Source organism: Camelus dromedarius, chromosome 5, assembly GCF_036321535.1.
Source record: "Camelus dromedarius isolate mCamDro1 chromosome 5, mCamDro1.pat, whole genome shotgun sequence".
Classification (NCBI taxonomy): domain Eukaryota; kingdom Metazoa; phylum Chordata; class Mammalia; order Artiodactyla; family Camelidae; genus Camelus; species Camelus dromedarius.
The window spans coordinates 28,118,552-28,143,657 of record NC_087440.1 but is presented as its reverse complement, the minus strand read 5'-3'; the positions used below and the strand labels follow the sequence as shown (position 1 = coordinate 28,143,657).

Below are 25,106 nucleotides of genomic sequence, written 5' to 3'. Positions count from 1 at the left end.
CTTCTATATATTAGGTAGCAGGTACAGTACTAAATTCTTTATAAATATTATTTCATTTAACTCTTACCTCAACACTTTTAGCAAAGAAATTATAGATTGCCACTTTATAAATGAGAAATCTGAAACTCAGAAAGGCTCAAACACTTCCTCACAATCACATGCTGAGAATAGCATTTAAATCCAGAATTCCAGACTCAACTCTGACACTGTGTCCATATCCCTGAAGAGTAGGTTCCCATCCCTACACCAGTGCTGCAGAACCCTAATACTGCTAGACTACCTCCTCCAAACTCCTTTCTACTTTAATAAGTTAAGGACTTCGTATTAGGTTCTTGACAGTCTCAGAAAGAGTTCTGGAATGGCCATTGGGGATGCAGAGACTACAGACTGCCGTTAGTGGGGCTGTCAGAGGTCAGGAGTTTTATAAAATTGATATTCCTGGCAGGAAAGATCATTTCCATCTTTACACAGTTCTGAAATCTGAGACCGACTTATCCTGTTACAAGCTCTCTCTTCCAAAATGCAGTTCAACTCTGGGCATGATGGGGTAAGTTTCCACCAAGGACATACATATGCAGATTTTAAACATGTGTACATTTTAAACATTTTGAGGGAAAAGAGTCTGCCTACTTGTGTTAAAAGTTATCGTGAAACAAGGTTAAAATGTATAAAATCTTACTTAAACTGTTTAAAAATATATTTTGCTATGGTAAAGGATAGAGAGTCTTTCTGAAAAAATATATAGAACATTTCAAAACATTTGAGCTCCAATTTTTGCCTGAACGTTGCTAACAAAAGCCACTGTATGTAAACAGTAAGGTGCACAAAATTTAAACTTATAGCTGGAAAACATTCTTTTTGGGAGGAGAGGAGAAAGATGTCATTCTCTTTCAAAGGAATGAAGTGAAGAAGGTGCCTTCTGATGCCTGAGAATCAACCATGGGAAAGGCAGTGCTCTTAGTATCACCGGTTTCTAGGTGGTTCTTCATTCTAGGGAACAGTGAGTGGCCCTGGGGGCACTGACAGCTGTGGACAGTCACCAGCGCAGAGCAAGGAGACTTACTAAGCAGCAGCACTCATGGCCATGAGCAGAGCGACTGCAGCATCTGGTGCCATCCTGGCCTGAGGTTTTCTCCAAGACAGAGGGAGTATTCAGAAGGGAAGAGATGGAATAAGCTGATTGCACATAAGGAAAAGGAAGAAGTTTATCAAGTTATAGAAAGGTGTTGATATTTAACAAAATAAAGTAAAAAGTGTCTACTAGGGAGTTAAATATTTACTTGAGAAGGACACTTGCTGAAACTTTTCCTGGGTAAGAGAGGTGCCACTGCCGCCTAGAAGCAGGAAATTCAAATTGCAGGACAAATATCCTTCAACTGAAGCCTTGCCAAGAAACAGCAACTCAAGGTGATAAAGAACTAAAAACACCTACAATTACTGCTTCTTTGCCCTATCCCTCAAATGCCCAGATATTGGCTGTTTGACACTGATTGACAGATCCATTACCATCTAGCCTCTCATAGGGAGAATGCTCATTAATTCAAGTCAGAGTAATACTTGCAACATCAGTTACCTCTTGATGAGGCTCAGAGATTTCTCACAAGAGCTAACACAAATGAGCTTGTTCTGGAAGCATTAATGCAGAAACATGGTGGGCCCAAGAACTCCTGGGAAAGACTGCTAAAAAGATTCCTGGGACCCTTCTGCAGGTGGTACTTGAAAAGAACATTCCAGCTGATTCTGAAGCAGGACGTGTCTCACCCCAATGTGAAAGACACGGCAGAGCAACTGGACCAAACAAGTAAATTTAGGTCTCCGGAGAGTAACTGATTCTTACCCTAAATCTTTTGTTAAAGAGTTCAGTTCATCAAAATAAAACAATTTCTTTCAAGTGAATAACCTAATAATTTGAGATCCATATAATTGTTGTTTTTATGATCTTGCCTGCTATGGCCCCAACCCGAAGTAACACTGAGGTGCCCTGGACGCCTATATTCTGCCGAGCATCAAGTGTTTCTGGCACAGTTAGAAAGAAAGTCACAAGAGCCTGGCAAAAATCAGTGCAGTGAAGCGTGTGTTCTTTAAAATAAGGAAGAAGGGGCAGCCAAAGAATCAGAGACAAAATGCTGGGCAGCTGGCCTGTAAAACTGCCTGCTGGGAGAATGCATAACTGACAGGCTGGATGGTTGATTCGGTTCCTGATTGAGCCAAGTTTTTCTTCCCTCCCTGGCATGGTCAGCATGTTAAATAACAAAGGTGCCAAAAGGTGGAAATGCGGAACACTTGCACCTGGAAAAAACAAGCTGTGCAGAGGAGCAGCAAATAATACCTGCTGTTTATAGACAGAGATGGCGGAAACAGTGACTCTTCATATGGTCCTACAAAACGTGGCCATAAATAAAACTCTAGCTTAACGAGTAGCATGCATAACATAAAAGCTCTATGGATGAGGAATGGGACCCTAAATTCCTAGTTTTCAATGGACTGACCATGAGAAACTGAAGTTGCTTTTCTAAAGAGCTTGTATATTAGGAAACTAGCAGAAATCAGGAAGGAGGAAAGGCAGCTTGTTAGGAAGATGACACCGGCAAGTGTGTCCCATGTGCCATGAATAAATTAGGGCATCGGCATCAAACAAGACGAGGAGCACAGGGTACAGGATGGTGGAGTTAGTGGGGTGCGATGGGCAGAGGTACTGAAAGATGAGGTAAACGCTGAGAGGGTGGGCTGGCAGGAAAACCTAGTCTCAGCCTAACGCTGATGTTTTAGTCTTGAGTTCGGTTTCCTTTAGTCTCCGTGGGAGGCATACTTACTGGCCAATAGTGCGCCGCCCCCGTATTCCTGGGCTCTTTCACCTACTCTCTCTTCCCTTCTGAGAAATGATGAGGTTGTTAGAGAATTTAGAAGCCATGGTGAGGCTTTTCTCCATTACCATGCAGTGGAATCCAGCAGCTGCAGGAGGCGAGAATATGTGTCTCTTGGCCTCTCACTGCATAACAGGAAGAAGACGACTGAGGAAAGCCTTATGAGGCACCCACAAGGGCGGAGAAAACACCATGCATAACTAAAGGCTGATGGAACAGAAACACCGGGTACCCAAAGGTGGTGCCGTCCCCTTAGTGCAATCATCAGCACTGTTATGATCGGAGAGAACCTCTGGTGTACTGGGTCCTGCTTGACTGCAGTATTAGCTCCATAAGGCTCCTGGACTCAGGATCTGAAGTGGACACCAAGCTCAGGGCACCAAAGAGCAAGGACAATATCTTGGCTTCCAAATGGTTTGAATTTTTCCCCCAATGCCTCCTTCCCACTCTCAAACTGAACCCAAATTCCAATGTGGAAATGCAGTTTTTATTTCCTGTTCCCTCCAAGGAATTTTTGTTTCGGTAAAAATAAACATACCACTATAAACTACGTCCTGGGTTAAAAACAATTTTTTTTGGCAGGAGTATTCAGACAGATGTTGATACAAGTTGCAGTTTTTACAAGTCTTTGTGGAGGTAAATAACAGTCATAAATACTTTTCTCCAATATGGAAAAACTCCTTCTGTATCCCACCCTCTTCAACTGCCTCATAGTGTCTGGGCTAAGCTACTGTCACTAGGTGTTTGCATGTGCAAGGGTTAGTAACACACGCCCCCATGTGCAAGGGGGCATGTGGTACTCACCAGAGATATTTTAAAGCATGTACACTGGAGAGGGATTTAGCACTGCCAGGCAGGAAGTAGCTGCATGAGTTAAGACTGTTCACTTAATAATAAGCATTGCTTCAGTGGAGGGGACTACGTCCACTTCACTAGTGCCACCCTTACTAGGAAGTGTTCCAAGTATGAAGGATGAACAAATGTCAAAAGGCTCATTGAACTGTGGATATCTGCAGGAATCCCACCTCTCCAGTCTGGAGTCACTGATCCTTCACTCAGGTTGTGAGCCAGCTTTGATAAATACAAGGAAACCATTAAGAAATTCAGCCTCTTCCTACTTGAAGCCAACCCATCACTCAGCATCTAGTGAAGGTGGCCAGGAATCACTATGTCAAATACTGCCTGTGCCCAACCATCCCAGTTCACATGACAGAGCCTGAACTTGAATTCCCTTCCTCAGCTGTGCCAGGTCACTAATCCAGGCTACTGAGATTTCCCATCAACAATGAGGCCGATGATAGATGTTGAAGGGCAGGTTATCCAGAAAGGAAGGGGAACGGAAAAACCACAACCAGGAGGCACCTCCAATACACCAGGGTTGGGTCAACTCAGCACCATAAGAGAATGAACACACTGGTAGAAGCTGATGTAGCGACATCACATCTCCAAACAGGAGGTCCTTGCTCATGGCAACCCAAGATAAGCCTGTCAGACCTTATGAAGATCAACGCCTCAAATTAGCCAGTCACTCTCCATGGCATTTGTCCTTATGTTCTCAGTGAGCAAGATGAAGATGAGGCCATGTATGGCTTCCCACTAAACTTGGACATTTTGGGAAAGAACCAAGTTCATTCATTACTACAATAATTGAAAACTTTTGATAGCAGGCTGTGTGTAAGTTCGAATGTGATACTAATGAAGATCGGAGCTTTGTCTCATTTTGTGATGACGTCTAGCTGCTTTGTCATTACTTAGTCAAACAAGGAAACAGAGGTGTAAGGCTGATGACTGCAAATTCAGACCTGCCACAATTTCTGCCAAGTGTGGTCTCTGGACCACTTGCGTAAGAAACAGGCAGGAGTTAAAAAAAAAAAAATTCTGGCCCCATCCAAGACAAGGATGGGGTTTAAAGGATGTGCTCACTCAAGTTTGAGAAACAAGGCCTTTCCAGGTGAGCTCAGTGCCAGACCCTGCAGACAGTGGCTTGGATCATCAACTTTAAAGATAAAGCATTCATGACATAATTTACCAGGGAAATTAGGTAGTGAACAAAACCACAGTGCTCATTTTGCAACTTGAAAGGTGATCAGAGGAGGTTGTGGAAACTTCCTCATGAACATCAAAAAGTTCTCATATTCCTTGGCTCTATTTTTCACACAAAAAAAGTAATTCTCTTTAGCTGCTGACTAAGAGATTTTGCTGAATGATAACACTTAGCCGTCGTGTGTTCACTCAGTCTCAGAGCTGGCATTAGATTCTAAAACCTCTCCTCATCTTTAGGTAAAAGAAGTAGAATTGTTTAAACCTAGATACAACAATGTATCAGGGTAGTAATTCAAATTTCGAGTCTCCAGTGACTGCTACTGGGATGGAAGAGGGGAGGTGGCGATCAATAATTCCACTCTGTGCTCTGAGGCAGTAATGCACACGAACCACCTTGAACAGATGATAATCTGTTCTATTTTGCAGTGGAAATATGTTGGGATGTATACTAAGTGCTAAAGTGGGGCTTGAGGCAAAAATCCTTGATGAAAATGCTCTGATAAGAAATGGATCATTAGGGTCAAAGGTTTTTAAATTTTGTCAACCACTCAACAGCTCAAAACCAGCTGTCCGACAGAGGCTTACAAACAGCTTTCTTGTACCAACGGTTCTCATCTAAAGGCTTTGCATAAAGCTCAGTGGACTTGAAGTGGAAAGGAAGAAAAAGGATTTGAAAATCTCCTATCAGAAAAAGCAGCTAAATCTTGGAATGACTGTGTTAAGAACCATTTATAATCATTCCCTGAAATAATTTGGATGAAGAAAAACAAATTAATTCTCCATAGTGTTCTGAATTATTTAAAACCACCTATTTGCTACACATCAGGAAATTAAGAACATGATACTGTTTGCAAATGATTCATAAAATGTCTCAGTTCATATAGTTTGTTCAGGTCGCTGGTTAAAAAACAATGCAACTATCGCATGAACTACTGAAATGGAGAAATAAGGCTGACAACTCAATTAAATGTCTGGTAATCTTAACTTTTGAAAATATTCTAAGTATTTCCTTTACAAAACTCTCCTCATGTGGTGGCCAGGAGAAACAAAATAACCTGAAGGGTTATTTTGTGTCACATTTTTCAGCATGCTGGAAGGAGCGCAAAATCAGACCTCTTGAATCACTATCCAGTGTTGTTTGTAGACAATAATTTTATCTGGGAATTATGAATATGCACATAACTTCAAAAGATCACATAAAAGGTCATAATCACGACACACATTTTACCCCCAGATTTGAGGAATAAAATGATGGGTGTAACATGACTTGGGATCTAAAGACTCAAATTCTAACACAAATGCAATGCATCATTTTAATTCCATGTAAAAGCAACAACTGGAAAAGAGATGTTCTCCTAATCACAGGGTGAAAAAAAAAGGCAAGTCTTTGTCATCTAATTAGTAGTTCAGGAGTTGGCGGAGGGAGAAAAAATACTGCTAATCGAGCCCACAATAGCAGCTACTAGTTCTAAAGAGCAAAGTACTAAGCGCTGCAGAGGAGCCCGGGCGTGAATAACACCTGCTCATAATTCACCTGGGGCCACGCGCCTGCCGTGAACAAGTGAATGGCCAACGAGCAGCAGAGCTATGGTGCCACTTCACACACTGAATATATTCTTTGTGAAGATTCCCACCACTAAGGTGCAGACTGTCTTTAAATAAAAAGAGGGGACGGGTGTTGCCTCAAGCAGACAAGCTATCAAGACAGCATTAATAACTCAAAGAGGAAGGAGGACAATAGAGATGGGCAGAGATCTCAGGGTTAGAACTGTTTCCTCTTTTTAACTAGGTCCTCGTATCTGGCAAAGACAAATGCATTAATACACTTGACATGTGTCGCTCTCGACTTTTATGCTATTCCTTTAGAGAATGGTTTCCTTTCTCATCTCTTAACCGTTAGAAACAGCAGAGCATGAGGTTCCATGTGGATGGAGAAATGGGAAGAAAACTTCTGGAGAGAAAATATTTTTGGCTGCTGAATGGAAAGGACTGGAACGCAGAGCCATGATTTTCAGTATCTGAGCATCACTGGGACTGTGTTCAACCCCTCTGACTTGATGAATTCATATATGGACCAATAGGAAATGAGCCTTTTGTCCTGTCTACACAAAACAATCAGTCTCTGGACCAATTTGAACAATTTTCCCTTGAGGCTTTCCCGATTATAGATGCTCATTCTGCAACAGGGAAGGACAAATCTGACTCCATAATGGATGTTTCGTTTGTATTTTATTACTTCTGCCACAAGTTAATCACTAAAAGGATGTTGCCTATGAGCTTAAATCATACATAACAGTCCATCTCTGGGAACTCTGCCTCCCAGGTCATGAACACTAAGCTAAAATACCTTTGTTTAGCTCACAGGAAACATTCTGACCAGCCCCACCTGGGAATGACTGCAGGAAGGAAGACATTAACACATCCACTCTGGAGGCTGATGAGAACCAGGAAATGTTTGACTTTACTCCCTCCGCTTTTAGTACAAAAGAAGTCTGAATTTTAACTCAGGCAAGATGGTTCTTTGGCGCACTAATCTACCATCTTCTTGGTCTGCTGCCTTTCCGAATAAAGTCATTATTCCTAGCCCCAACACTTGGTCCCTTGATTTATTGGCCTGTTGTGCGGGGAGCAGTACCAGCTTGGACTCAGTTAACAGTTCTCTCATACTTCAGATAACCTGGAGGAGTTAGGCGGTGGGGTCTGTGTCCTTCCCCTGCCTGAGACTATTTCTGGATCACTGCTCTTTGAGGAGTTAACTCCTTCTCCTTTAAGCTTCCCACACCTGTCAACCTCACCCTCTGCTCCCTTGCTTTTTGCTGTGTGTGTATTTCCATGACGTTCCTATCTTCACTGAAACCTCCAACCCCTTCTCGCTCCTGGTCCTCGTGATTAAAATGTCCACGTTGTTATGTGTTGAACTGTGTGCTCCCCCAAAATATGTTGAAGTTCCACCCTTCCCCCACAACTGTTCCTATGATCTGATTTGGAAGTAGGGTCTTCACAGCCCTAATCAAGTTAAGATGAGGTCATTAGGGTGGGGCCTAATCTTATATGATTGATGCCCTTATAAGAAGGGGAAAACACCATCTAAAGACAGAGACGCAGAGAGAAAAGGTCCATGTGGAGATGGAGGCAGAGATTGGGGTTACGCTGCCACAAATCAAGGAACACCTGGGGCTGCTGGAAACTAGACTAGGCAAGGAAGGACCCTCCCACAGAGGGCGCATGGCTCTGTTAACACCTTGATTTCAGACTTCTGGCCTCCAGAACTGGGAGAGAATGAACTTCTGTTGTTTGAAGCCACTTTGCTTGTGCTAATGTTATAGTAGCTCCAGGAAACTAATGGGCTATATGAATAATCGATCACGTATTGTGGCTTTTCAGTTATTTTGCTTCCTCTCAGTCAATGATCTTCTACACTGCAGTTCAGCCACCACCTTTCATGGTCAGACACCTGGGGCCTGCTCGCAGCCAAACTGCTCTGCTCTGAAACCTCTGGCTGACACATCCCCCTGTCTAACCACGCAGTCACTTTCCAGAGCCGACTTGCTCACCCAACCACTCTCACCACGATTTACATCCCTTCTTCTTTTCACTCCCAGGCCCCTCCTATCTTTAGTTCTCTCCTCATTCAACCTGAAGTCCAAGATTTCATGGTTCAATCTCCTAAACTCTTGCCCCTTTGTCATTTATCACATCACCTGGAAACACTTTGCCCCTGGGAGAGTTTAACCATCCACTTTCTTCCTGACCACGCTGGGCCTGCCGAGGGCAGCTGCAGAAGAGAGCATTATTCAGAAAATCAGCAGCACTGAAAGTTCACCGTTACCAGCCATTGATGGCCCTCCCTGCTGGGCCCGCACACTGCTTAGCAATCCTACTGGTCTTCTCGAGGCGGCTCAGTCTCCAGAACTTCCTGCACACAACCTACAGGTCTATTCCCATCCTTGCCTTCCTCCTACTCAACGGAATAGGAGCTCGTCCTTCACTTGAAAGCCAATTCCTCATCTGTGTTCTTAGTACTGGTCCTTTCCGTTCTATCAGTAATCTGCACACCAAGCCATCCCTACCCTTTCCTGTAGCTCCTCCTCTTTTTCCAAGCAGCATGGGAACATGCTTAAGTCTTCCCTATTACAAAAACCTTTCCATTCTCAGACCCTCTCCAGCTATCACTCTTTCTTTCAGAGATATCTGCACTGGTTGTCTTTATTTTCTTATTTCCCTCTCGCGCTCCACCTCCACTGGACTGGCTCTGCCCTCGTCACCCCATTGAGAGAGCTCTCACCAACATCGCCACTGGCCTCCGTGTCACTACATCTAATGGACACATTCCAACCTCACATCGCTTTGCCCTCACGTGGTATCTACACTAACTGCTTCTCCTTGACACTCTTTGCTTGGTTTCTGTGGCTTCTATGACACTGCAAATGCCCATTTTCCCTCTGATCTCTCAGGTTTCTCCTCATTCTCTGTGCTGTCTGTCTCTTCCTCTACTCATTTTTAAATATTTACATCTTCCAATTGCTCTTCTCTTCCCTTCTTAATCCATATTTTCCCCACTCATTCTCAAAGCTTGATTTACTATCCTTAAGCCAATTTCTCCTAAATATTATCTCCATTCCAACCTCTCTTCTGAAATCCTGATCCATATACACCCAGATGCCTATCAGAATTTCTTCTTGGATGTTTTTCGGCCTTTGGAATTCAGTACACCCAAAATTCAGTTCATAAGCATCGTCGCCACCCTCTGCCCTAACACAGTCCTCCAATATACTTCTTCACTAAATAATATGCCATCCGTAGGCAGCTCAAGCCTGTAACTCTAGAGTCACACGGTGACTCCTCCCACTCGGACCCCTTCGCCATCCCACGCATCCCATTAACCACGCCTGGATTCAATCTAATCCCTGTGCATTCACATCCATTTTAACATGCAAAACCACAGACAACCCAGGTATTGGTAAAAGCTGCTTTCCTCTGTCAATCAGCCCATTTGTGTCAGAGCCCACCCTTGCTACTTCAAAAATCTGTGCCCTCACCGCTTTTCCTTGGCATATGCCAAAGCTGCACTCAACTTAATCCCCTTACTAATAGTGCCGTATGTTAGTTCCCGCACCCTACTCTCTCTCATTTTTATGCCCAAAATCTCTCCTTCTCGAGAGCCTCCTTTGTCTTGCTCATCATGGAAGCTCCTTCTTTATAATCCAGATTCTGCTTCAACACCATTTTCATTCACTTCTTCCTTTTAACTCTCGGCTGCTTCAGAGAGCAGTGCGGGCTCACTGATGAGGCTCTGGTTCAGGCAATGGTGGAGCAGCTATAGCAGAATAACCCTCCTAACAACTAGAAATTATGGAAAAACATTAAAATGATAACTGTTTGAAGGTACTGGAGAGCAATATAAAGCCAGAGGGAATATGACTCTTGAAAGAAGGGAAGCCAAATAGGTGATATCTACAATTAATTAAATTTTCCCCTAAGGGCACTGCCCTGTTCAGGGGGCTCATGTGGGATAGACTTCAAGAAAAAAAAGGCTGCTGTGGAGTCAGAGGCCCGAGTTTGGGGTTGTCAAATGTCAGGAAATTGAAGAGGAGAATGCTGGAAAAGGAGGGAACCATCATATTAAACCCCCCCCCCCAATCAGCACACAAGTTCCTCTCAAATTTCTGGCCCCCTCATCAGCTGTTCAGGGCAGCACTCCAAATATCCAATGGAAAGGAACAGCTGGAATGCTGCAAAGGAATGAAGATTTGAGGAGCTACCCAGTTTTGGAGTGTCAGAATTTGTTGTTCAAGCCTTGTTATAGAGAGACGGTTAGGAAACTCTTTAGAACTTTCATTAAAACTCAGAAGGGCTACATCCCAAGGCCAAGACTATATCCTAGAATTAAAGGCAAAACTAAAACAGACCAACCCTCCAGAAGATCAAGCTGCTCCACCAGTAATTTAACTGCCTGCTGGACTGAAACACAATACTTTCCAGGGGCAGAAAATAGAAACCAGAATAACCACAAAACACCACCTACAAGCTTCAGTCTGTAATTTCAAAAATGACTAGACATTCAAAGAAACAGGAAAATATGACTCATAATCAGAGGAAAAATCAGTCACTAGGAATGGATCCATAGGTAATCTAGATACTGGTATTAGTAGTCAAAGATTTAAAATGATTATTACAAATATGCTAATGAATCTATCAGGAAAAAAAAATGGGAATAGTGGGAGATAAGAATGAAATTTTGAGAATACATAAAACCTTAGAAATAAACTACTGAAAATTTTATAATTTAAAAATACAACATCTGAAATAAATTCATTGGAGGGAGTTAATGGCACATTTACATGAAAGAGTCAGAAGACACAGAAATAAGTCAATAGGAATTATTCAAACTGAAGCACAGAGAAAAACAGTTTAAAAATGAACAGTTTTCGTGACCTGTGGAACAATGTAAAACAATTTAAAATATAAGTAATTGGAGTTCCAGAAGGAGAAAATAAATGCAGCAGAATTAAATATTTTAAGCAAGAATGGCCCCCAAATTTCCAAACATTTATTTAAAAACCCAATCAAGAGATCCATAAAGCTTAACAACATCCAGGCAGGATAAATACAAAGGAAGCTACCCTCAAAATACATCATTCAAACTGCTGAAAATCAAAGATAAAGAAAACATTTTTAAAGCCTTCCAAAGAAAAAGACTTATCACATATAGAGGAACGATAAGAAGTTAGCTCATTTTTCATTAAAAAAAAAAAAAAAGAAGAAGGCCGAAAGACAATAAAACACCATTTTTAAAGCACTGAAAGAAAAAACCAAAAGTCAAGCCAAGATTTTATAATCAGAGAAAATATCTTTCAAAAAAAATAAGGACAAAATAAAGACATTCTCTGTGAAACAAAAGGCGGAGGAGTCTTCCTTCAGCAGACCAGTATTATAAAAAATGCTAAACGATATTTTTCAGGCTGAAGGAAAATGCTACCAGATGGAAATCTGCATCTAAAGGAAAATAGGAGGAGCACTGAAAATGGTAAATATGTGGATATTATTTTTTTAAAAAGCTTTTTTCTTTTCCTAATTTCTTTAAAAGACAATTAACTCTTCAAAACAAAAATCATAAAGTATTGTACATTATATAACTTGTAGGAACAAAACACATGACAACAAAACACAAAGGATAAGGACAGTGGTATAATAGTAACTCAAGGGAGAGCATGGTAAGTTAAGGATTCATATTGTAATCCCTAAAGGAATTACTAAAAAAATATTATGCAGAGGTAGAGCTAAAAAGCCAAGAGAGGAGATAAAATGGAATACTTAAAAACATTTGTATTACTCTAAGGAAGGCAGAAAAGGACAGATAGGAATAAAACCCAAAGGGGCACACATACAAAAAACAAATAGCAAGATAGTAGTTACTAAAACTCAGCAGTATCAATTATTACAATAAACGTAAACAGAATGAACACTCCAATAAAACAGGAGAGATTAGAGAAGGGGGAAGCAATTCCTCACTATATGCTGTTTATGAGGACATACTTTAAAGATACAAATTGAAAACAAAAAGATGGAAAAAGACATACCACACAAACAGTAAGCGTAAGAAAGCTTATGGCTAAATTAGTATCTGTCAATGTATATTGTTAAGACCAAGGATAAATATGAACAGTCAAGAATGAGAAAAGGACCAATTCATCAGATAATGAAAAAATTCTAAACATGTATGAACCTAATAGAGCTTTACAATACATGAAACAAAACTGACAGAACTAAAGAAAGAGGCAACTCCTCCATCAGTTTTTAACACCTCCCTCTCAGTAATTGATAGAACAAGTAGCTATAATTTAGTAAGGGTATCTATCTTGACATTCACAAAACACTATATTCAACAACTATAGGATGCAGTTTTTTTAAAATACACGTAGAACATTCACCAAGATATATCACATGCTGGGCCAAAATATAAGTCCCAATAAATGGCAAAGGATTAACATTATACAGAGTATATTCTCTGACCATATTAAAATTAATTAGAAGTCAATAAAATCTACATCCCACTAATTCACTTGATTTTTAAAAACTATTCACCCATTGCTTCACCCTTTTCATCTGATGTACTCTGACTCTTCTTTGTATGTCACTTTTAAGGTCACAAATGTCCTGCTGATCCTTAAATCCAGGCCTTTAAAATAATTAATTTCAGTACATGGGTAACTTAACTGAATAAAAGCAACGATTTCTGAGGCCCTAATGTGTGTCTGCCCCTCTGCTGGGAACAATAAAGGCTATTTATTGCTTAAATAACATTTTGGATGTGTCAGGCCCCATGGTAAGCACTTTACAATTATAAACCCCTGTAACTGAATCTTCATAATAATCCTATGAGATGGAAACAGTCTTAAAGATGAAGAAAGAGGCAAAGAGAAGGAAGTCATTTGAACCATGGTCAGAAAGCTATTAGGCAGTGAAGCCAGAGTTACCAGGCCAGAAATTCCAGCTCCACGGCCATGTTTCTTAACCGCTGTACTCTACAGGCATATCTGGTTTTATTGTGCTTTGGAGAGATGGTGGGTTGTTAGGTTTTGGTTTTTTGTTTTTTTCAAATTAAAGGTTTGTGGCAATCCTGCAGTGAGCAATTTGATTGACACCATTTTTCCAAAAGCATTTGCGCACTTTGTGTCTCTGTGTCACATTTTGGTAATTCTCACAATATTTCAAATTTTTTGTCATTATTGTGTTTGTTATGGTGGTCTGTGATCAGTGATATTTGATGTTACTACAACTTGCTGAACGCTTAGATGATTAGCATTTGTTAGCAATAAAGTGTTTTTTAATTAAGGTATGTACATTTATTACATACTGCTATTGCACACGTAACAGACTATGCAATACATGGTAAACATAACTTTTACATGCACCGGGAAACCGCAAAACTAGTGTGACTCCCTTTATTGCAGTGATCTAGAACCCAACTGGCGATATTTCCAAGGTCTGCCTGTATAGTCTTTGACTTCAGTGACCACAAAACGGTGGAGGGCAGGCGAAAAGACAAATAAACCACCATAATTCAGTGACGTAGGTGTTTTGACCCCCTCCCCAATTTACAGTGTTTCTGTGCTTTGTATCTCCACACAAGGCCACTTAGTAACCTACCCTCCTTTATAAACTTACTTTCCAGAAAAAAAAATAATCTTTTTTATATTGTAAAATATTAGCTATAAAAATTTTAATACTGCTTCATGTGCTCTCTGAGAGCATTTGCATTTTAATAGTTTCTGTTTGATTTAAGCAAAATACATATTTCTAACTTTGGAATGTCAGGCATTCAGAGGACAGATGCGGGAAGGTTGTGTGTGTGGGGAGGTGTGGTATGGAGACCTGCCCAGGTATTCTCACAATCTAACCACTTGAAGAACTAGTTTCTTTCTCATTGCATAAGTTAGATCTTTGCTACTCTTTATTGCTAAGTTTTATAGAAACCAGACAATGATTCAAGTTCAGGAAGTCACTTAACTTTGTCTAAATTCTCATACCTTTCTTCTTGGTAAATGAGAACAGTATTTGCTCCCTTGGGTTGTGAAGATTAAACACACGAGTATGTAAGCACCCACCGCAGGACATGGCATACACCACGTGATGCTTGATAAAAAACCAAAAAGATCAAAATTTCAACTTTTTATTCTCTTTATATTACAAGACAAGGGAATTTTTTGAAGTAAGCTTTATAATTGTTTGGCCATCCATAAGCTCTCAAGTCCACAGAGAATACTACACACTAAAATAGCAACCAGAAGTTCAAAAAAGAGTACACAACCTCAGGCTGAGCCTCTGTCTCTGTAAATTTGCACAGGTGTAGGGGTTTCTGTTTGTTTTGGAGTAAACAGAAAATTTCTTTCTGAGCTGAAAATAATAAAAGCAATAGGAAAAAAAAAGTTTTTAAAGCCAAGAACCTATCTTACTTTATGTCATGTACATAATTACAGTTGCACAATTGCAGACATTTAATTCTGGGCCTTGAGAACCCACACAACTTTTCAAAAACCATCGCAGACTACTTTCCATGTCCTCAAGAGGAGGTGAAAACAATAAAAATAAAATTTCCCCTGAAAGTGTTCAGTTTCAAAACTGGATTTGAAACTGGATTTTTCTTTGAATAAACCACCATCAGCAAGACACAGTGTTCCCCAACAAAGAGGTGGGACTTCCTTCTGGGACACTAGAGCCCGAAGACTTTAGACACGACACTGGCTTTTATAGGGCACTAGGGTGAGTAGTCTCACTTCAGTGATTTCATCATCATTAAAATCTGTGAAACAAACAAACCTTGGTCTGTTGGAACTGATTTTAAACAAAAAGTTCTATCTCTCTTTTTTTTTTTTCTTTTTGATGATATACAATTAAGGAAAGTGAAACTCAGAGTTTGGAAGGGTGTCAGGGTTCCAGACACATCTGACAAGGCTAGGGTAGTTTAATAGTTGTCCTCAGTGAAGATTCCTCTGGGATAAGGCTTATGAAATTCTTTTCACTTTCTGCATGAGAATTTGACCTTCACTTAACCGGCCAGTTTTGTTCTTGAGACAACCTGATAAAACGGCTATGTTAATTACGTTACTAGGGAACATTGCTTACGGTGAAAATAACCCCTGATTGGTAGCTTGCATCTGGACTGGGAAGACCACCAATGCCTCATAGGAAGCCCTTTCTTTGCAACTCAACACTTTTACAACCGGAGTGGGCATTTGTGGACAACTCAAAAGCTATGCATATAAAGTTGTTACAAGATACGTGAGGCTTTTAAGCCATGGTAATTCTCATGCCTGCCTGATGTGGATCTTGTCTCTTTGAACATAAGCTGTTATCTGGGGTGGGGATTCAGAAGCCAGACCCTGGAGTGCTACAAGGATTCCCACAGGAGAGCCTGGCACTTCCCAGAAGGCAGGCCGTGCTTCCTGTCCTACTGAGCAGACAGGCACCAAGTGGTGTATGAGCTTTTTATGAATCCAGGATGTTAAGCTGAACCAAACAAGACCCCCTGGTGGACACTGCAGGTACAACATAGATGAGATAGAATATTAAGGACCAGAGAAAAAAGTAGTAAACTCTTTTTTAGGAATAACTTTTCCACTTAAAAATGACAGTAAATAAACATCAGCTACTATCGATAAAATAAAGCAGCAACATTTCTCCTCAATGTTTCCCGGTCTCTGGTTGTAACTCTGAGTCTTTCCTATAACACAAAATACCATTTAATTCCTCAAGCTGTGCTCATGTGAAATGAAAGCTGAATAATGGTACTTCCGTCTATCAATATCTGCAGTCTCAGGAGCCTTCCCAGAAAGGTGGGCCACTGCAAACAGGTGGCAAAGTCTCAGGGGCTCTCCACAGGGCTCGGCCGTCTCCACGTCTCCAGCGAGTGCTGCTCTTCTCTAACTTCTGCATCTCACTTTTCTCCCCTCTCACTCCATGCTCCAACGTGACCTCTTTTTCTCAGTGCTCTTACACCAAGAGTATCTTTTGAGCACCTTATCTCTTCTCTTCCCTTTCTCTCAGGTCTTTCTTTTCTCTAGAGTTCATCTCAGTTTTCTCTCTCTGAGCCTCAACTAGCTAAAATACCCTTGACTAGAACATCCAAGGTCACCGGGTGGCTCTGTAGCCAGCTGATAAGAGTGACGTTTGATGTCTGTGCCTCATGCCCGGCGCCAGGCTTGGGAATACACCCTCTCACTTCATCGCATGGCTTATGTTAGTTCCCAGGAATCTGAGAATGGCACAGCTGGTTGTGAAATTTCATGGAAGAGAATAAGGAGACATCTCTAGTGAAAAAGGAGAAGACAGGCCAGAAGAGATGGGTGCACAGCTGGAGCTGACTGTAGGAAAGCCTGAAGCCACAGAATGGGTTCACCTAACAGGCTGCTCCCAGGAGTGGTGGCAGGAAATTCTGACTATCCACTTTATCCTTTCCGTGCGCTTGACCCCGTTCTCCTGTGAGAAGCCCTCACGGTACACTTTCCTTGTACCATATATAAAAGACACACTCACGCAATGGTAGTGGGTGTGTCAATTCCAACAACTGGTATATCCTTTCGGGAAAGCAGTTTAATACCATGTATGCTCCTCACACCATTAACCCTTCTCCTGGATGGCATGCCAGGAGACAAAAGTAAACCAACAGGACCACAAATATGAACTTTTTAAAATAACCACAAAAGACTACATAGCAATATGGAACTGGCTGAAATAGTCAAGAAAAAAAAAACAGACTGTCTGACTACCCACGGTGAGTATGATTTTTGAAAACATGCAGGTACAGGTGGACAAAGGCCAGAGTGAAAGACAAAAATGAAAATAGTTGCGATAAGGGGACACAATTATGCATGATACGTCCTATTTCTTTTTAAAAGTCTTCAGTCTTAGCTGGTTTTACATTTAAAATAAAAAATTAAAGTAAGAATAATCACTTAGTCAAGTGGGAGTCAGGAAGGATTTTTCTCATCCCTAGTGCACTGATGAGTGGTGCAGGTTATTATTTTTATACCTGAGGGATACAAAGCACCCTTAGGTTATCAAAGACAGTTCTCATTAATTTGTTTTAGGCAATGTGGTCTAGGTAAGATGAAATCACAATAGCCAATGGGTAAAGAGAGTTTACAGTGAGCTAGGCAGTTCACATGTATTAACTCATTTAATCCTAGTAACAACCTTGTTAGGTAGCTACTATTAGATTCCCACTAAGCAGATGAGGAAACTAAGTTCATAAAGGTGAGGCACCTTGCTCAAGGCCCTGGCTTAGCTGGTGAGTGGTAGAGACAAGATTCAAAGTCTACCAGTCTGACTCCAGAGCTGTGCCCTAAACCACTGCCCTATGCCCCACTCAATGGATGATGAGAAAATGGTACCACTGGTTCCTAATTCAGGCCAGCACTCCTCCCACTGCAGCAGGCTGCATCTTATCTGGCAGATGAGAAAACTGAAAACAAGACTGACTTGCTCATGGTCATGTGACTCGCTAATGGCCGAGAATTAACTTCTTGACTTCTAATCTAATGATTTTCCTATTATCCCAGACTGCTGGGAATGAAAAGAAAAATACCTAGCTAAGAACAAAAGTCAATGAGAAAAGACCTCAGGGAAATCAAGCCTCAGACCTTTAAAAAGATAAAAATCTTCCCTGTCTCTTTGCTCTGCCATTTATTTTAATGTGACTCTGTCCTTCCGGTACTGGCCATACGTGCCTCTGATAGACATCTGTACTCAGGGACCAGCGACCTACATGGGAGGGAGGACGGATGATGGAGAGGAGACAGGCTCCCGGGAGATGTGGCCATCACCGTACACATCTGTGTCCCGGGATTTGGCCCAACTCGGCATATGTGGCCGTGCTGTACACGTTCATGTGGAGAAATGACATGCCAATCTGGTGGGCTGCCTGGAAAATGTAACCACTTTCTGATTTCAAATAAAAAAGGTTCTGTAAAGAAAAACTGAGCTTGGAGGGGTGAAGGTTAATTGTGTGTCAACTTGGCTAGACTGTAGTACTGAGTTATTGAATCCAACACCAATATAGGTGTTGGTGTGAAGGTACTTTGTAGATGAGATTAACATCTACAATCACCTGACTTTAAATTACCCTTGGTAACGTGGGTAACTTGATAATGTGGGTTGGCGACCCCCAATCAGTTGAAGGCCTTAAGAATTAAAAACGGAGGTTTCCTGGAGGAAAAAAAAATCTGCCTTAAGACAGCATTAACTCCTGCCTGAGGTTCCAGCCGATCTGACCTACTGATTTCTCAGGCTTGCCAGTCCCCATAACTGCATGAGCCAATTCCTTAAATTAAATCCTTTCATCCATCCATCCATCCATCCATCCACCCATCTATCTAGAAAAAGGGAGCAATATTATTGGTTCTGTTTCTCTGGAAAATCCTGACTGATATAAAGGTCTTCCCAGGACTGAATGCTGGGCACACAGGCCCACCTGACATACAACTCATGAAAACCAGAAAGCATCTGAAAATGGAGGAAGCCAAGTTTGGCCGAGGAGATATGGTGTCCCATGCCACCAAGCAGGCAGGACCAGAGCAAATGTTTCTTTCTGGCCCTGAGTCACAGCAAGCAGCTGTAATAACCTCAGCACAGCCACAACTGAAAGTGGTGAGTCTGCTGTGAAATACAGGTTCAAGGACCCACGAGTCCCTGCAGCAATAAAATGACAGCTGAGAGTAAAGGACACACACTCAGATTTCTAGGAACTAACAACGAGAAAGGTGTGCTGGGAATAATAGAAGAACCACCTCCATGAAGACTAACAGTGACCTCCGGGCGTCCCTGGTGGCCTGCTGAACACTGAGAGACAGGCCCCTCTAACTCTTCACATTCCTCTGGGGTCCTACTGAACGGTTTCCCAGGCTGGGGAGAGTTACATTTTAAACCCGATTTGTTTCCCATTTGAAAAATAAATCTGTCCTTGCAAATTTCCTCCTTCTCACCCTCATCACCATCTCCCGGCAGTCCCGTCTCCTAGCTGACTGCTTGGGGGGCCAACAGGGAAGGTGCGCGGCAGGTCATCAGTCTCACCTTGGCTTCTGATGTGGGTTCCAAGAAGCACAGGCGATTCCCTAGTCCCTCGGCTGCCAGGCAGAACTTCCTCTGCTCCTTGTGAACGTTCGCGATGCACTGGAGGACCACTTCATCCTCCTGCCAAGGGAACAGAGACAAAGGTGAGCAGCGAGGGCCTACTGCCCCATGCAGAGCCAAGCCCCCAGGTTGCTTTGCTGTACGTTTATCAGGTATGTTGAGGGGTGCATGCTTTTGAATATGAGGTAAAGGAGAGTGTGTTATTCACATGGCATAACCGAGCTGCTGCCCTGAGTCAGAACTCCACTCAGTCCTGGGGTGGGGTCACAAGGAGCAAGCACGTGGAACAGAAGCAGTACTTCATTATACAGCGTCGGCCTCCCTCCCAAGATGTACAAAACATGCACAATCCGGGTGAACAGATGATTTCGACACTTGACTGAACATGAAAGTAAACCTAAGCAATTTCTCCAAATAAAAAATAAAATAAGGTGTGACTGAGGCAAACAAGGACAACAGCAGAGATTAGAGGGAAGTGGGATTTGTGGAGGGAAAGTCCATTTTGTGTCACGCTGAGAAGGTGGCAAGAAACCTGTTTTGTCCGGGAAGGGGTATACGGGACACAGAGGTCACATGTCACTAGAGGTGACAAAGGCTGCTGTGGAGGGGAGCAGGAGAAGAGCTTTAGATTTGGGAAAGCAAGATACAAAGAAGCCTTGAGGATCCAGATCAGAAGGAGGACTTGGAAGTCAGTAGAGGAGCCACTCTGAATTCCCAAGGAGGGGACCCTCCTCCTATGCATCAGTGTCAAACGCAGCCCTCCTCAAATGGCAGAGACCTTGTCTGAATGGCATTCCTCTTGCTGATGGTCCAGAAATGAGATGGGCCTTCATTCACACTGATATGCACAGCCCTTAAACAATCCTGCCTGAGGCTGAGAGGAAAACCTTTTCCTTACCACATCGTCCATCCTCGCTCCTCCAAACAGTCTACCTGCTCTCTCTCCAATACCACTTGACTTTGGGTTTCAAACATCAGATCTCCGGGTGTGGTTCAGGTAAAGGAGTAACCAGAGGAGAGCTGGCTGGAGATTCCTCCTTAGCAACGGCTCTCCTGTCCCCTGTCTCTCCCCCATGTCTCCAGGGTTAGTGTCTGTCCTGGAGTACTGGAAAGGTATTAAATAGAAATGGTTTCTTCAACTGTATCTACAACACACCTGGTCACCTGGAAAAACAGAATCCTCTACTGGGTGGGAACATGAAGAGATTCAATAGAACTGTCCCCACAAAGAGGCCTCCCAGTGCCTAGAGACTGGTGGGGGCCACGGGGAAATTCAGGAAGCCACACATCACAGACGTATGAAGCGAAGATGGAGAGAATAAAAAAAAAGCTCCACACTTTCACTAGCACTGAAATGTCACTGCTCATCACTGAATTGAAACAGTAATAAATTCAAGAGCCTCTGCTTCTAGGAAGCCTTTGAATTGAGACAGAAGAAAATTCCAGAATATCACTGCTTTCAAAACGTGGGCTCAGTGGAACCTTTGAAAAGAATGAAGTGTTTCCCCAGGTGGAGTCTCCCCAGATCCCACAGCAACCGGGGGCTGATACCATCCTCCTAACAGGCAAAGGCTGTGGAGGAGTACTTAGTCATCAAAACGACCGAAGGGCGCCATGACACAGGGGCCGTGGGGATTAAATGGTCTGTACTGCAAGAGGCAGTCCTCGATGCACATAATTTTCCTGTCCAAAATGTCGAGAGGACCTCCTATAGAAAAAAAACATAAGCATCTCCCACCACTGCACCATTTGCTGATGAAAATCACAGGAGTGGATATATGGACCAGACTTCACAAACTGGTGAAAGTCAGTATGTATGACTGAACTATTACACTGTGCACCAGAAATTGACACGACATTGTAAACTGATGATATAATAATAATGTTGATGATGATGATGATGATGGTGATGATGATGACGACGATGATGAAGTCATCTTAGAGAGTCTCTTTCTGTGATCTCATTTCCTACGTTCTTTCCACCCCAAAGTGCTAAACTGGCTTGGGCTTGGCCTTGCACCAGCTGCCTTGGGGTCTGTTTGTCTTCTGAAATTGACAGATGCTATAATCGACATGCTCACAACATAGGCTGCCAATCAACTAACGCGATACATGAACTGCCCTGGCTCAGAACCCACTTCCCGAGGAGCACCCATGTATGAGCGCTGTGCAAGCTGACACTGTGGGTGACACAGATGGGTTTGCAACTCTGGGCTCAACCTACCCTTCCCCAAACACTTTCCCTTTTTCCCATATGCTGTTTGGAACCATATGCTCAGTGCTGACCTGCCTGCAGACACCACCTGGAGTGGCAGCCTGCACCTGCCTCTGCTCCAGACAGCAGCTATTATCTCCACAAAGCTTCAACAGACATCTGGAGCCTTGGAATGCTTGACCCTGAGATCTTTGCACCATTTGGAATCATGAGGTTTAGAATCATGAGATAAGTTAATTCAGCCCATCTTATTAATTCTCTCACTCCCTAGTAAAACACAAAGCACAAACTTCTCCCACCCCAGTTCAGTTACCAGCTCCACCTAGTTTACTATCCCTGTGCTGATAAAAACTTTCTCCCCTCTTGTTAACCTCTCTTCCTTTCTCTCTTTGCTTTACATTGAACCCAGGAATTTCTAGAGAATGCTATTTCCAAGGAAGCCCCTTTAGCTGGAGGTTGCAAATTCCTCCACATTTGATATCTCCTCTCCTCAGAAGCTCGTGCTCTCCTCACACCCACCAGTGCCAACTCAGACCACCACTCTTCTGCTCAGGTGCAAAAACTCCTATTTTGAGGCATGTGATAACCAGTCTCCATATCCTCTTTGGCAGTCTCTCAACAGTTTCGTTACTTCCCCCACCACTTACCTGTCTCCTAATGACAATCAGGAAATTTGGTAAAAATTTTTGTGTGAATTCAACACACATTTATTGATTATTCCCCAAGGACAAAGAATTCTTCTAGGATACCATGGAGTATGCTAAGTTTTGTAAGACAAGACCTGTTAATACTGTAATGATGGAGCCGACGGCTGAAAGGCCAGCCCACTGCCTCCCTCCACTCTGCTTTAGCCATCAAACCGAGTAACTTCAAGGTTTGTGCAGACAGTCTATTCAAAATGAACACCTTGACAATCTATTCAAAATGAACACCCTACTTCCAGTCTTAGTAACACACTGTAATGAACATTCCTTTTCATAACCTAGAGTGATTCCAGTTCTAAAATCCAAAACTAGACTATCTTACTCTATAGACTCAATCTTCTTTCTTGCTTTCTCAGCCTTGTTCACTATTCTTACTCTCCCTCATCAAGATGTCCAGTTCTGAGAGGGCACTGCCATCTCCATTATTTCCTCCACCCTAGCAAGCAGGATTGATTGTTTTTGATACAGAAAACAACATAACTCTGAAGTTTTGTTCTCTTATAAATTTACACAGTTTGGGGATAATACATTTTTAGCTTGTTTGAATTTTATTTCACTGGAACAACACCATAAAATTTTCCCTTTTTTGTAGGACTTACAGCAGACTCAACTCAGTCAATATCAAATGATAATACCTTCCATGATTGAGAGAAAGAGAGGCAAACTAAAGAGGAGACATGTGAGGCCGGGGGCACACTATTCAGTCACGGCAAGACCTTTCTGACCCAGCCTCTGTCCTTAAGAGTGAGGGGTGTGAATCTTCCAAGTCCCCAGGAAACAATCTCTGTAAGATCACACTAGTTGCTTCCTACCCAATAAGTCAAAAGGTCTTCCTGGCTTTTCCAGCGTCCCCACCCCCCTGTTGAGTTCTCCCCTCCATCGCTAGTCTTAGCTCTCCTTCACTCCTACTACCTACTGTCTCCAAGTAAGTCTTGCTCAGGGTCCATAAAATGCTCCTTCTTGAAATCCTTCCATTCTTTATTCAGCTCTGGGTTCCCCTAGTTCTCCTACCTTTCCGATGGATCCTTCCCATGTTCTCATTCTCCTGCCAGACATCACCTAAGGATAGGTCTTGTCATTTTCCCTTAACCGTCTCATCCATTCTTCAGGTTTCACAGTTTCATTCTCAGGAGTCATGATGCCATCTGTACCTTCAAACCAGTGGCATTCTAAGGTTATGAACTCCCAGCTTTTCCCAACTTCATCCCTGAATTTACCAGTGCCTCGAACCAGTTTGTCCCCATGCATCAAAAGACTTTCTTTTCAGTCTGCTCATCTTTTTATGTTTCCTGTGTTTGTTAATGACACATCTCTGCAGCCCAGGCTCGAACATTATTATCTCTTTTCTATCTGGGAGTCTCCCCTCACTCCTGTCCTACAGCAAATGGGCCAGAGGAAGGAGAGACGGGGGCTTTAGAGACTAGGACAAGACTATAGCAACACCGAGAGCATTCTTCCTCTGGTCTGTTATCATAGGCATAACTTTGACCTTATCACTTTCCTGCTGAAAATCCACAATGGTTCTCTCTACACTAGCCACAAAGCAAATACAGATTTCCTGAACTAGCACGTGAGGACCTTCACTTTTCAATCTATTTTTTCAACTTCTTCCCTACAAGGTTCCTTGGCCTTCTCTACCTCCATGCCATTACTCCTGCTGTCTTTAATTCTAAAGCTGCCTCAATTTGCTCTATTTTTCCATGTGCAAACATTCCCTAGCCTCCTGAGCTTAGCTCAAATACCACGTTCTTTATGAAGCTCAAGTAATCTCTCCTCTCTCCGAACTTCCATAGCAACATCACCATACTGTTGTATTATGGTTATTTACACGCATGCCTTATCTTCTATATTGTATATTTGGAAATGGCTAACACCGGTCTCTGTGTAATAGGCACTGTGCTTGATGCACAATGACCCATACGAGGTTGGCATCAACACTGGGACTAGGCACTACTGATATCTCCATTTGACAAACGAGGAGCCCCTGCGCAGAGCACTTGCCTAAGGTCTCATGGTGGTAAGAGGTGGAGCCTGGTATCCAGTCTGGGCTCTGTACCACGCTCTCTCCCCCAACTCCTCCCAGCTGACTTTGTGCCCCTTGAAGGCAGGATTCCCATCTGGCTTGTGTTTATACCTGTCAGGATACTCACAAGCATGGGGCCTTATGCACACTATACACCCAGTTACAATTCATTAAATGGGTGTGTTCTGACCTTGTAACCCCAGTTACTTATAAACTCTGTTAGAGCAGAAAACTGCTTCCTCCTCTGAGCTGGGGACATAATGTGCTTGGTAAACATATACTGGCTGATTGGGATGTGAAATCGGATTAAAAGAAGAGATTTTTCTCCTCTCACTCAGATAACAGTTGTAGAAAGGGTCACTGTTTCACTGATGAGTCAGAAATGAGTAATCTCACAAAAATGGAACAGATGCTGACATAAAAAAAAGTAATGGAGCATAAGCAATAATGAGGCTTTGGAGTCCATTTCAAAAGTTTTTAGTTTCTGTTAATTATTATAATAATAATTATTAATAATAATAATAACTATTCATTCTATACCATTCTGCTGAGATTTCCCCCTAGATTATTTAACATTCACAACACCACAACCATTTTAAGAATGAAGAAACCAAAGCTCTGAGGAA

The 25,106-nt window shown here is 42.3% G+C and overlaps 1 protein-coding gene across 1 annotated transcript in view; it reads right to left on the bottom strand.

The window, feature by feature from the left end:
* RYR3 (ryanodine receptor 3) overlaps positions 1–25,106 on the bottom strand; it is a 499,145-nt gene that overhangs the window by 329,521 nt on the left and 144,518 nt on the right. Inside the window, exon 2 of the mRNA XM_031453356.2 lies at positions 19,479–19,598. Coding sequence (XP_031309216.1) covers positions 19,479–19,598 — 120 coding nt within the window. The remainder of the gene's footprint in view (positions 1–19,478; positions 19,599–25,106) is intronic.